This window comes from Rattus norvegicus, chromosome 20 (genome assembly GCF_036323735.1).
Source record: "Rattus norvegicus strain BN/NHsdMcwi chromosome 20, GRCr8, whole genome shotgun sequence".
Lineage (NCBI taxonomy): Eukaryota > Metazoa > Chordata > Mammalia > Rodentia > Muridae > Rattus > Rattus norvegicus.
Genome location: NC_086038.1, coordinates 27,955,077 through 27,967,444, shown reverse-complemented (window position 1 = coordinate 27,967,444; position 12,368 = coordinate 27,955,077). Strand labels below are relative to the sequence as shown.

Genomic DNA, 12,368 nt, shown 5'->3' with positions numbered 1-12,368 from the left:
CGTCGGCGTTTGAACTGAAGCAGATAATGGATGACGTCCAGCACACCCATAAGCAGATGTCGCGGCTTTTGTTCTTCTCTTTCAAAAGTTAGCCTTGCAGGTGGACGAACCCACTTCCAGGGTAAAACTCTAATGAAACACAGAAATCTTTGCTGTCGCTACAGACATTCTGTTCAGTGAGCCCTGCAGCTGTTATTAGGTTACGTTGCTGGAATCGACTCCAGCTTGCCAGAAGGCCCTGTTCCTTTAATGGACGTAGAGCAGTTAAAAGAGTTTGTGAGTTGGCTCTAAAAGCAAGTGACTGATGTTGTCCACGCGTGCCCCATAGGTACGGATTGAAATTAGCAGGAAAGCGGAGAAGAGGACCACTCTGGTGCTATGGGGAGGCCTTGCCTACATGGCCACACAGTTTGGCATTTTGGCCCGGCTTACCTGGTGGGAATACTCCTGGGACATCATGGAACCGGTCACCTACTTCATCACGTATGGGAGCGCCATGGCCATGTATGCGTATTTTGTAATGACGCGCCAGGTGAGGGTCCCTCTCCACGCCTCCTTTTACAGACTGGGAATGGAGTTCACGTGACAGCTCTCAGTTAGGTGTCGGCATGGTCGGGGGTGCTAAACATGGACAGGGAAGTGCAGGCCACTAGGATTCATGTGCATAGATGCTTCCAGAGTTAAGAGCACGGTAAGGCAAGTAAGAACAGAACAGTGTGCCACTGTAGGGGACATGTTTGCCTTTTTGCCTGATATTTAGTTATTTGTTTGCTGTTTGTAATATTATTCTTAAAGTTCTGAGGCTCAAACCCTAGACAGGTGGCCTACCATTGAGCTACCTCCCCAGCCCTACTGGCTTGATTTTCTGTCCATGCTCCACCGCTGAGCCCCACGCTCTACCACTGAGCCATACCTGAGCCCCACACTCCACCACACCCAGTGACAGATCAACTCTGATCACTCTGTCTTTAGTGGTAATTCACGGCTTTAAACACAACAAACTATCCCTAACATAAAGATCTCCCCTCTCCTTCCCTCCCCTGCCATGCCCTCCCACCCCCTCCCCTTCTCATGCCATCTTCAGTCTGGAAAGTTCTCACTATTCCTTTCTGTCCTATTTCAAAGCTTACTTAAATTCTCATCTTTCGGGAATGTTTAATCATTTTTCTACAGCTCCTTGTCTCCCTTTTCTCTTGAGACACTGCGGTGAACTATTCTTTTCTATTTCTTGCTGTCTCACTATTATTGGTTCAGTGTCTTTTCCTTCAAAGGAGACTATAATATCCCCCTTTACTTGGCTTGTGTGTGCGTGTGAAAAGGTGTGGTTTGTTTGCTTTGGGGAACAGGTTCACACTTTGTAATTCCATGTGGCCTGGTGCCTGCCTGGGCCTCCGTGTGCCGGGGTTACTGGTGTGCTCCATCACGCCTGCCCAGCCTGGTGGTGTTCACGTCTCGCTCCCTTGCCCTGTAACGTGGTTCCTTACATCTCGAGGGCTGAATAAAATGAACAGATGAAAAAACAGAGCCACACACTTGGGCACACACTAGAACCTTCCCAGCTACATTTCAATTCAGAAACAGTTTTTGATATATTCTTGCCAGTCTAAAACTTTTAAAATGGCATTTGTGGATTTTTGCATTTCTTCGATTATGAAAAGATTAAGCCCTCTCACATCTGCCAAAATGTCTGTGCACCTTTTGCTAAGGTGAACTGAACCCAAATGTGTCCTGCCCCCAAGCTTCTTTCCGGTAAACGTTCCTATCACATTCTCTTCTGTTGAGTTCATTTGTGAGTAGCTGTTTGTGAAAACTAACTTATCTGGATTATCTAACAGTGGAAATACGGAAGATGCTAGGTACGCGTCACACAACCATAGTCTAGCACGTAGGTAACAGGCAGGAGAGTGTTGTAAGTTCAAGGTCATCCTGATTTACACAGAGAATTCTAGGCCAGTTTGAACTGGGAGGGAGGGGTGGCGGGGGTGACACTGCCCCAGAAAGCTCAGCTTTGTACACGGTCACTGGAGCTTTGCAGCACCGCGGTGCTAGTCTGGAGCTCAGTGGCAACTCTCCTTCATTGCCACGTACTTGTATCTTTAATGCTGTGTCTGTCCTGGGTTCCATGCTCCACTGGACTTCCAGAATCCTGTTACTGCCCCCAAGTGACAAGTTATGACATAGCAATATAAACAATTTGGTCACACCTCTGACCAGAAACATTTAGCCAATCGATTTACATAATTTCTTAGGCTAAACATTGGCTTACCTAACTAGCATCTCTAATTAGCACCATGAGCTAAACGACTGTTAAGCTTCATCTAAACACTTCGGAGTCGTTACAGTGATGGCTACATTCGTTCTCAACATAAAGGGTCTTTGTAAGACAGCAAACCCCTTGAAATAATGAAAGCTGGTGAATCCAGGCCTGCTAGCACATACCTATCACCGTCCCAGCTTAGCCATGGTAGAGGAGACGGCAGCACTGGGGGTCTACAGGGCAATACCAGGTCGCAATGGGAAATGAATAGACAGTAGCTGAGAAAGAACAGCTAAAGCCTGGAACAAATGTGTAGGAAATGACTAAATGTGTCACGCAGCATATTGGACTGTCTGTGTGTACTTAACGTATGGAGTCCGAATTACCAACCACAGTTAATGAGTGTCTTTAGAGTGCTACTGCCGACGACTAATAGGCTATTTCTCCCTTGTGTTGTAGGAATATGTTTATCCTGAAGCCAGAGACAGACAATACTTATTATTTTTCCATAAAGGAGCCAAAAAGTCTCGTTTCGACCTAGAGAAATACAATCAACTCAAGGATGCAATTGCTCAGGTAAGTTCTCTAGGAATTAAATGAACCCAGCCCCGTCTTACACAGCACCATTATTATTGGTAACTGTGGTCCTTCAATCAGACAGCCTGAAGGAGGGGTCCAGCCCCCATTTCCTGTATTAAGGTGGTTAATAAAAAGCTTTAGCAACGGACGTTTACCTAGAAGGTTGGTTTTTGGTTTTCTGAAGGGAGGTTGGTTTCCTGTTAGAAGGATATTGTTCTGTTTGATTGTTTTAAGTCAGTGCCGTCTGTGACCCAGGCTGTCCTTGAACTCACTATATAGCAGTTGTGGATGATTCAAACTCTGGTCCTCCTGCCTCCATCTTCCAAGTGTTTGGCCTGACTACCTCGAAGGTTTAGGAGACGCTGAGTGTTGAGATGAGGACTTCAGACACGCTAGGCAGGTGCTCTCACCCCAGCTGGGTTTGCTGGCTGCTGTTGTTGGAGAGACAGTCGGACGCCTGCCCTAGGCTGGCCTCTAACTCCAGGTGACCCTCCTACCTCAGCCTCAGGCACCAGCACTGGGCGTGCGCCCTGTGCCATCACCACACCGGCTCCAGCTCTCATCTCAGCAGATGAAAATGGTGAGCCCCCACTGTATTGTTGACACAAACACACTGAAAATTTTAGAGCTATGTTTCTTTTTTCATAGTCGGTTCTTCAGAACCACCTGGTTTTGAACTAGAGTCACCCGAAGAGTTTTTTGTTGCTGTTTCCTTGTTGTTTTTCTCTTTTTTTAATCTTTCTACAATGACTGATCCAAAGATTTTCCAAGTGAATTGGACAGAAGCAGCTGCACAAGAGCAAACTGAGCTGAGGAGAGCCAGGGAGGGCTCGGCAGTGCATGCCGAGGCCGTGCTGGGGGATATGAGCTTCTTTTCACAGAAGCTGCTCCTCCTTCAAACTCCTGCAGTTCCTTTGACTTGGGTGGGTAAACCCTCACTTTCCCCCCAGAGTCTTGTGGTTTTAGAGCTTTACAACAGTCCCCAGAAGGCCTTCCCTCCTCAGAGTGCTTGGCCGCCCTTCTCTGGGGTGTGATGTGTGTGTGTGTGTGTGTGTGTGTGTGTGTGTGTGTGGTGAGTGTGTGTGTGTCTGTGTCTATGTCTGTTTGTGTGTCCATACCTGTGTGTGTGTGTGTCTGTGGTATATGTGTATGTCTGTGTGAGTGTGTGTATATGTATGTGTGGTGTGTGTGTGTGTGTGTGTGTGTGTGTGTGTCTGTGAGGGGAGGAAAGTGTTTTTTGTATATGTCTGTGTGAGTGTGTCTGTGTGTTTGTGAGCATATGAGTACATGTGCTTGTGTGTGTATGTGTGGTGCACATGTGTGTGTCTGTGTGTGCCTCTGTCTCTGTGTCTGTCTCTCTGTATGCCTGTGCATCTATGTGTGTGTATCTGTGTTTGTGAGTGTGTATGATCATGTACATGTATGTGTGTGTGAGAGAGAGTGTGTGTAAGTGCACACTCACATTGCCGTCTGTGGCTGCATGACATCACTCTGAGCCACGTGTATTCCTGACCAGTCATCTCTGGACCAATACAAATAGAGTAACGTTAGCCCCACCCATGATAACTAATACAGCTACCTAAGGATGAGACCCAAGCATGTGACAGGCTTCAAGGATGCTTCCGTTGACTGCACATCTCCCTTAATACTGCTGTAGCAGTCTTAAGACTCACAGTGAAGTCTGAGGTAGGAAGGATTCTATGAGTTCGAGGTTAACCTAAGCTCCAGAGTGAGACTACTTCAAAAGTCAACAGCAAAGCCAAGCCTGGTGGTGCACCCTTTAACCCCGGCACTCGGGAGGCAGAGGCAGGCAGATCTCGAGTTCAAGGCCAGCCTGGTCTACAGAGTAAGTTCCAGGACAGCCAGGGCAACACAGAAAGACCCTATCTTTTAAAAAACAAAAAAACAAAAAACAAAAACAAAACCCTAAACTTTGCTGACTAAAATACTTAAATAGATATCAAATGAATGAATGAAGTCTTAAATGCCAGGGATTAAGACCAGCTCCTCCTAAAGCTGTATGGAGAAATGCTGTCACGCACCATGTCTCTGCAATCTTAGGCTGGGCTCCTTACCCCCCCGAGCAGGTCTGCTCTGCTGGGAGCCTGGCTGGGCAGCTCTGCCTTGGGCTAAAGACATCTGACTTAGGGTTTTCTGAGTCCCTGAGAGGATGGTCAGGAAGGAGAGCGGTCTTGGTAGGCACTGTCCCTGTGGGCTTCCTTAGCTGCCCTTCCTCACCTGTTGTTTCTATTTTAGGCAGAAATGGATCTTAAGAGACTGAGAGACCCGCTACAAGTACATCTGCCCCTCCGACAGATCGGAGAAAAGGAATGATCAGAGATGAGCGTGAATCCCGGCAGTCAGCGCCCCTGTTTGTAACTCACGCCTTTTTAATTAAAGCATGGCAGGTGGATGCTGGGGCCGTGTGGGGTAGAGGGTTTTTACCTTTAATTCTAAAAACAAAACACAAAAAGGATCTTAGGGGAAAGGGGATCTTAAATGCCGAGGATCAGGCTTCGTGGAATCCAAGTGCAAAGGGCTTTGCGAATCTCGTCTTGAGCACCCGATTCTGGGTGAGAGTGATGACGTCACAGCTCGAGGGGGTGCTGGGTTTGCTTCGTGCATCTTTGCAGGGTGTGCAAAACACGAACACACCAGCATCCCACTCAGCTCTAGATTTTGTTTTTTTTTTTTAATTTAAAGTTTCTTATTTTTGACATAGGAATATATAAGTAGATAAGAAAATCAAATCTTCTGATGCGTGATTGGCAGAGTCTGAGCCGGTGCGGTTAGCCTGCATTTTAAGCTGGACCCAGTCTCTGCGGTTACCGGACTGTCTCCGTCCTGCACCCTTTTCTGACCACCTACCTACTCCTGGAATTGGTCGGTTACACTGCTTTTGCCCACGTAATCATTGGAATTAATTTATAATTGTTTGATAATTGACACTTAGATTATCTCTTAATGAGATCTCATGTCTGTCTCCCTGGGCTCCGAATCACTGTCTAGAAGTCAGTGGCAGTACTGCATGAGGGTTTTTTTGTATTTTGGGTTTTTTTTTTTTTGTTTGTTTGTTTTGTTTTGTTTTTTTACTAAGTAGTCTTGAGAGGAGGAGGAGATCCCTTCCTTCCTACACCGACCCCATTGATGATAACCCTCGCCTCCTGCACACCACGGATCAGGCCAGTGCTCATCCCTGTTCCCAAAGGAGGAGGATGTAAGGATTACAGATCAGCTAAAGACGGCTCCTCAGAACCAGGATGCTCTCGGGTCATCAGACACAAGCTTCCTCACCATCATGCGCCCTCACAGCTCGACCACCCCAGTTGCTGTAAATCAAGGGCAGATCTCAAAGGGTGCAGCTCTCTTTTTACCCAGAATACCTTTCTATGGCTTCCTGTAGCCTGTCTTCTCCACCCTGTTTCTTTTTATCTTAGCGAGAGACAGAAGAATTACTCTTACACTCTTATCAGAGTGATTTCTATCATCTTACCAGATGGCACCTGCGCTCGAAGTCAAAGCGCTCTACCTAGCGTCCTGTTTTTAACTGTTCTGGGGACAGGATGGCAGTGAGGACGGGGGCTTGCCACACAGCTGACTGGGTGTTTGGTTTTCTTTTTTTCCTTCACATGATTCACCCCTCCTCATGGGACAAGGGGTTTCTTTTGCCTCCTCTTTTTGGGATCATTGTGTATGAAAGAAAACCTTCAGAGGACAAACCCAGACTCCAGGTGCCTTGCAGGGGTGTAGGCCAGCCGGGCCACCGCTTCCACCACCAGCTGTCACCGGCCTGCCGGAGTGAGAGGATGCATGTCCCAGTCCCCAGCCCGCCTCCTCCTTCCTTCCTGGTGTTCAACCTCTCTTGATTCTTTTCCTTGTGTAGAGTATTTTTAAGCCATCTATCCTGTTTGTGTGCAGGGTTCTTAAGAAGGAATGGCACAGTGCAATGAGCAAATCATCTGGGTGGTGTGGGAGGCAGGGGGGGGGCAAGCAAGATGTGGAACACGTGTACAATCCTGTATCATTTATGAAATATGTATAAAAAGCAATGTACCTTCTGGAACAATAAATACTTATTCAATTTTTGAATCATGGCATCTTGTTCTTTACAACAAAGCCAGAAGGAAACTGCCTTTCCTGTAATTGTAGCTAGGAATATTTTTCTGTCTAAAATTTTATTTTATATGGGTAAGACATGATGACACTCATGTTTAATCCCAGTATTCTCTCAGGAGGCAGAGGAAGGTGGATCTCTGTGATTTCTAGACCAGAGAGTTCCAGGCCAGCAAGAGATACACAGTCATACCCCGTCTCCAAAAACAAACAGTGGGCTGGAGAGATGGCTCAGTGGTTAAGAGCACTGTCTGCTCTTCCAAAGGTCCTGAGTTCAATTCCGAACAACCACATGGTAGCTCACAACCATCTGTAATGAGATCTGATGCCCTCTTCTGGTGTGTTTGAAGACAGTGACAGTGTGCTCATGTACATAAAATAAACCTAAACAAACAGACAAACAAAAAAATAAATCAAGGTAGATTTTTATAAAAATAGGACTATTGGGGCTGGAGAGATGACTCAGTGGTTAAGGGCACTGACTGCTCTTCCTGAGGTCCTGAGTTCAATTCCCAGCAACCACATGGTGGCTCACGACCATCTGTAGTGGGATCTGATGCCCTCTTCTGGTGTGTCTGAAGACAGCTACAGTGTACTCATATAGAATAAATAAATACATCTTTAAAAAAATAGGAGTATCAAAGTAAGCTTTCTTCCTAGAATGTATGTGTCATTAATTCTTCCCAAACATAAATGGATATCATATCCCCAACTCTTCAGACACCAAGAGGTCAAGTCACCTCTGTAGTTAAGTAGAAAGCATCCTTGAAACTGGTGTCTTCGACTTTTAATGTACAGGGAGGAAAACAATCAATCACTTCTATGTCATTCCTCCATTACCTGATATGCCAGAAAGCTGTTCAAAGACAAATCAAAGTAAATATTCATTATTTTCAGAAACGGAATCAAATTTATAATGATCACTAACTAGGAAATTATCATGGGGAACCACCATTATCAAAGGGTGTGTCAAAAAACAAAAACAAGAGGCTGGAAAGATGGCTCAGTGGTTAAGAGCACTGACTGCTCTTCCAGAGGTCCTGAGTTCAATTCCCAGCAACCACATGGTGGCTCACAACCATCTGTAATGAGATCTGATGCCCTCTTCTGGTGTGTCTGAGGACAGCTAAACTGCTGTGTATGTGAGTATATAAAATAAATACATCTTTAAAACAAACAAACAACCCACCCAGCAGCAATGTGGTCTCTGGCTGCTCTGCTGAAGAGTCTGTCCCTCCCCCTGCAGCTTACAGAGCCTCACAGGATACCTCTGAGGTAAGAGAAGCATAAAGTAGGGAAAGGTGAAACTTTCCCATTAACTGCACTCAAAGTTCTGTTCGGGTTTGCCTGGGGGATTTGAGGCAGATGAAGAGTAAATTATGGTTGGGCTTCTCCGTGGGAAATGGGCAAGCACTTATTCTTTCTGAAAACGCCTGTGCTGTCTCTAAGATGTGGGTATAACATCTACCTTGTGGGGGTTCATGGCAAATCCTAGACAATGGATGAGTTCTATTACACGATGCTTTGCAAATTATCCACTAAGTACTAGATACTAGTCAAAAGCAACGCTAAACAGAACAGCCATAACTCAGCAATTCTAAGTATGTTTCAGAAAGAATTTGAAGATTCAGATAATGAGGGCGTTATTCAGAAGAACTGCCAAGTGTCCACCAGCACACTTCTGAGGTTCCAGCCACAGATGGCTGGATGTGGCCATGAACAACAAAAGTTCTGACATGCTCTAACACGGATGAACTGTGACAATAATATGCCAAATGGAAAAAAAAACATTAAAACAACGCGTTACGATTCCACTTGTGTGAAATATCTAGTCAAATTCAAAGGTATAAATGATAGTTTTGGGGGAGATCTTTATGTTAGGGATAGTTTGTTGTATTTAAAGCCGTGAATTGCCACTAAAGACAGACTGATCAGAGCCGGTCTGTCACTGGGTGGTGTTGTGGTTTGCCCTGAAATTATCTGTATTTTGATGCTAATTCCACTGCCCCAAGGACAGCTGCCTAGTCAGTACTCAGGAATCAGGTGACTTCACCAGAGCCTTCTCCCCACTGAATTTGTAAAGTACAGGTAAGGGGCAGGTACAGGATAGAAGGAGGCCTGACATTGGAGGAGAAGGAAGGATGGGCGGGAGAGAAGTTTGAAGGAAGAGGAGGAGACTAGAACAGAAAGGAAGAGACAGGAGAGAGGAGAGGGTGAGAAGCCATGGCGGTGATGTTAAGATTCTGCTCTGTGTATTTACAGGTTGTTATTAATGTTCCTAAGGGATGGATGGTACTGGGCTTTGTATGTTTAAGTGGGCAATTATATCTTACCAACTGGGTCAAAGATTATTGTGTTGTGTGTTCTTTTATTGAGGGTTTGAGTGTAGGAAAGTGTGCGGCTGGGATGTGTTTCCGCCAAGATATCCAACAGATATCTTGGGGCACTGAGGTGCAGGACCTAGCGGGTAAAAGAACCACAATGCTTTATTATTATATTTTTACAGCAACAGGGTAGGGCAGTGCAGTTTGGCTGAGGGAACAGGGGAGACTAGCAGAGGGTCCTGTACTAGAACTGCACATTCTTAGACCTCTGCGCACCCATTCTCTTGAGACTGTGGTCCAGATGAACCATTGCTCCAGAGAAACAACAGGAAGAAAAGAAAGCTAGATCACGTGTAGGCCAATGACTGCGGGGGCGTGTCCCTGCTATAGACGTTTATCTCTCTCTTAAGTCATGTCTATACATTTTATTTAATGACTCACTGAGTACTTTAAACAGGGGTCATCTGTGTGACCATGGAGCTGCCCATGAGAGCCTGGTGATGACAATGATGCCCCTTCTCTCAGAATCTATCAGTAGCCAATCCCTGCCATGACAGATGGTTGACAGGGCCAGCCTTGTGCAGGTCAGTGTGGGTAGCCGTGGTTGTTAGTTCACGACTAGAATTGTGTTAAGTCTAGACGGCATTTTGAAGCCTGTCACCCTGCCTCCTGGCTCCTACACACTCCTTGCCCCCTCTTCCTCAGCGTTCCCTGACCCTTACAGGGGGATGACATAAATGCCATTGATTGTTTTTTCCAACATCTTTCCTTTTCTTCTTCCTAACAAGGCTCACACCATGTCCTCCCTCCATAAAGCACCTTTTGAGTCATTTCCTTGGGATCGTACAGAACGTTGTTACCTGCTTTATATGTTCACATTTGCATATCATTTGCATATCCTTTATGAGTATGGCACCTGCTAAACAGGGCCATGTCCTTCAAACGGCTCCTGCAACTCAGCCCTTGGATTTCCCTCTCCAAGACCTCAGTTTCTCTGTCTTCTCTGCAGAGTCTCCTGCCAGTGACCATTTTTAAATGTTTACTTCCCACAATGCTCTAACCTGAGGCACACCTCCCTTAGGCAATCTCATCCACTCCCCTAAATACCATTTATATGTTGAAAGCTGTCCCGGTATGGTTCTGAGATCTCTCCAGAATAGCAAGCTGGTTTCCCCCCCTCCCTGATGTATAGTGGAAAGTTTCTTCCCTGTCACCAGGGTATTTGGGGGCTTAAATTCTAATAACACACACTTTAGGAGAAGTGGAGATACAAACAAGTGCTAACAAAGAAACTATGAGCCAAAACTGAAATCCGGAACATTCCATACGCTCACGGTTAAATAACTGGCCATTTTCAGCCAATAGTATAAAGGAGGAAAAGTGACATCTCCAAATGCAGTCTAGAGTAAAACTGATTCATACTAGCAAGACAAATGGATGTCTGAAACTATTGGAAAAGCTAAACATAGATATCAGATACTGAAGAATGATTCCTGCTTTCCATAGCTGTAATAACAGCCTCCTGGGGGCTGGGGATTTAGCTCAGTGGTAGAGCGCCTGCCTAGCAAGCGCAAGGCCCTGGGTTCGGTCCCCAGCTCCGAAAAAAAGAAAAAAGAAAAAAAAGTAACAGCCTCCTGGGTGCATAAGAGAGACCACCTCTAAGGAATGCACCATGGACTGTGACCAGAATAAAATTAATAAGATGTCAGTGAGCTTTGCTGCTGGGCGTTTGGCTTTACTCTTCTGTCTTGAATATATTTAAATTTTCTAACTTTATTTTTAAAGACAGATCAACTAAAAGCAGAAAAAAAAAACTTGACAAAGAGCGGGGGAGGGAAGAATCCTAGCATCCGGGGATTCTTGTTTATTGAACCAAAGGGCTATCTGGTGCAAGTCCTTGACTCCGGCAGGCAATCAATCTTGGCAACAAGCCTGGGTTTATCTCGGGCACACGTCCTCTGTTTCTTTCAAACACATATGAAGCACTCGGATGTCTTCTCAGGGACAGGAAACCTTGAGGCTTGTTTTCTTTCTGTTAAAAGCACAGCAGCATTCCCCTGCCGTGGAGTCCCACGGTCATCCATCACTGCCATCAGACCACAGCGCTAATGGTCAAGCTGCCCCGGTCCTAAGGGACAGGAAGTAGCGCAGTTAGACCCATGCAACCCCTTGTCTACTGGAGACTCCAGCCGGTTCCACTTCCGTTCACCATCACAATCTAGAAATGAGCAATCCGATAATAAGCACTAATAGTTTCTGGAAATGGAGCCCTTGGAAGAACGACACGGTCATTTAGAAAAAGTGTTTAAGACCATAAAGGGCTGCCTTCCCCAAGCAGGCTTCTTTTACCCGTTGATAGAGACATGTTTACTCAGAAAACAAACACAGGTACCGAGGGGATGTGGGGATAAGTTCAGGCTTTGGGGCTTTTAAAGTTGAGCGGGGAAAGAGAATTTATTTCCCTCAGATCTATTTAAAATAGATCTTAACACACTTTTAGCCCACCCCACTGATCTGCCCCTTTTGCCTTGTATTTTTAGGGTAATTGCCGGGTGCCCACAGCCTAGAATACCATTGACCTTTGAACCCCACATCTGAAGTTACTACACCCAGGCCTGGTGATGTCTAGTGTGCTGGTCCTCATGGTTTTCTTCTTTGATCAAAAGTAAAACTCTAGGCAATTTTAAACTTTCCAGGATCTTGTTAATTAATGGGTAGTTTCGCATTTTAAGTCCCTAGTGCTATTTTAGTGTGAGAATTGGTTAAATAAAAACCCTGACACCTCTGCTCCATGGAGGAGGACCCCAGCATGGCACCACCAGATACCACTGCCGGGGTTGGTAATGCCCAAGTAAAGGTTTGAGACTGGGGTTGGGGATTTAGCTCAGTGGTAGAGCGCTTGCCTAGCGAGCGCAAGGTCCTGGGTTCGGTCCCCAGCTCCGAAAAAAAAAAAAGGTTTGAGACTGGAGACCAGAATAAGATACATCTGCAATCTTCTTCAAGAGAATACCAGCCCCTTACAGACCCCTTACAGACCCCTCACTACCTCCTGTGTGTGTGAGTGAGTGTGTGAGTGCATGTGTGTATGTGTGTGT

General features: G+C 45.8%; 1 protein-coding gene across 3 annotated transcripts in view; it reads left to right on the top strand.

Moving 5' to 3' along the window:
* The window catches only part of Mcu (mitochondrial calcium uniporter), a 162,584-nt gene extending 155,659 nt beyond the window's left edge, over nt 1-6,925 (top strand). For 2 of the 3 annotated variants that reach the window (XM_039098623.2, XM_039098624.2), the window contains exons 8-10: nt 329-532; nt 2,717-2,833; nt 5,093-6,925. In XM_039098623.2, the coding sequence (XP_038954551.1) occupies nt 329-532; nt 2,717-2,833; nt 5,093-5,170 (399 nt within the window). In that variant the 3' untranslated portion in view covers nt 5,171-6,925. The remainder of the gene's footprint in view (nt 1-328; nt 533-2,716; nt 2,834-5,092) is intronic. The other variant, NM_001106398.1, reaches the window with a different exon arrangement.
* Nucleotides 6,926-12,368: the final 5,443 nt, after the last annotated feature.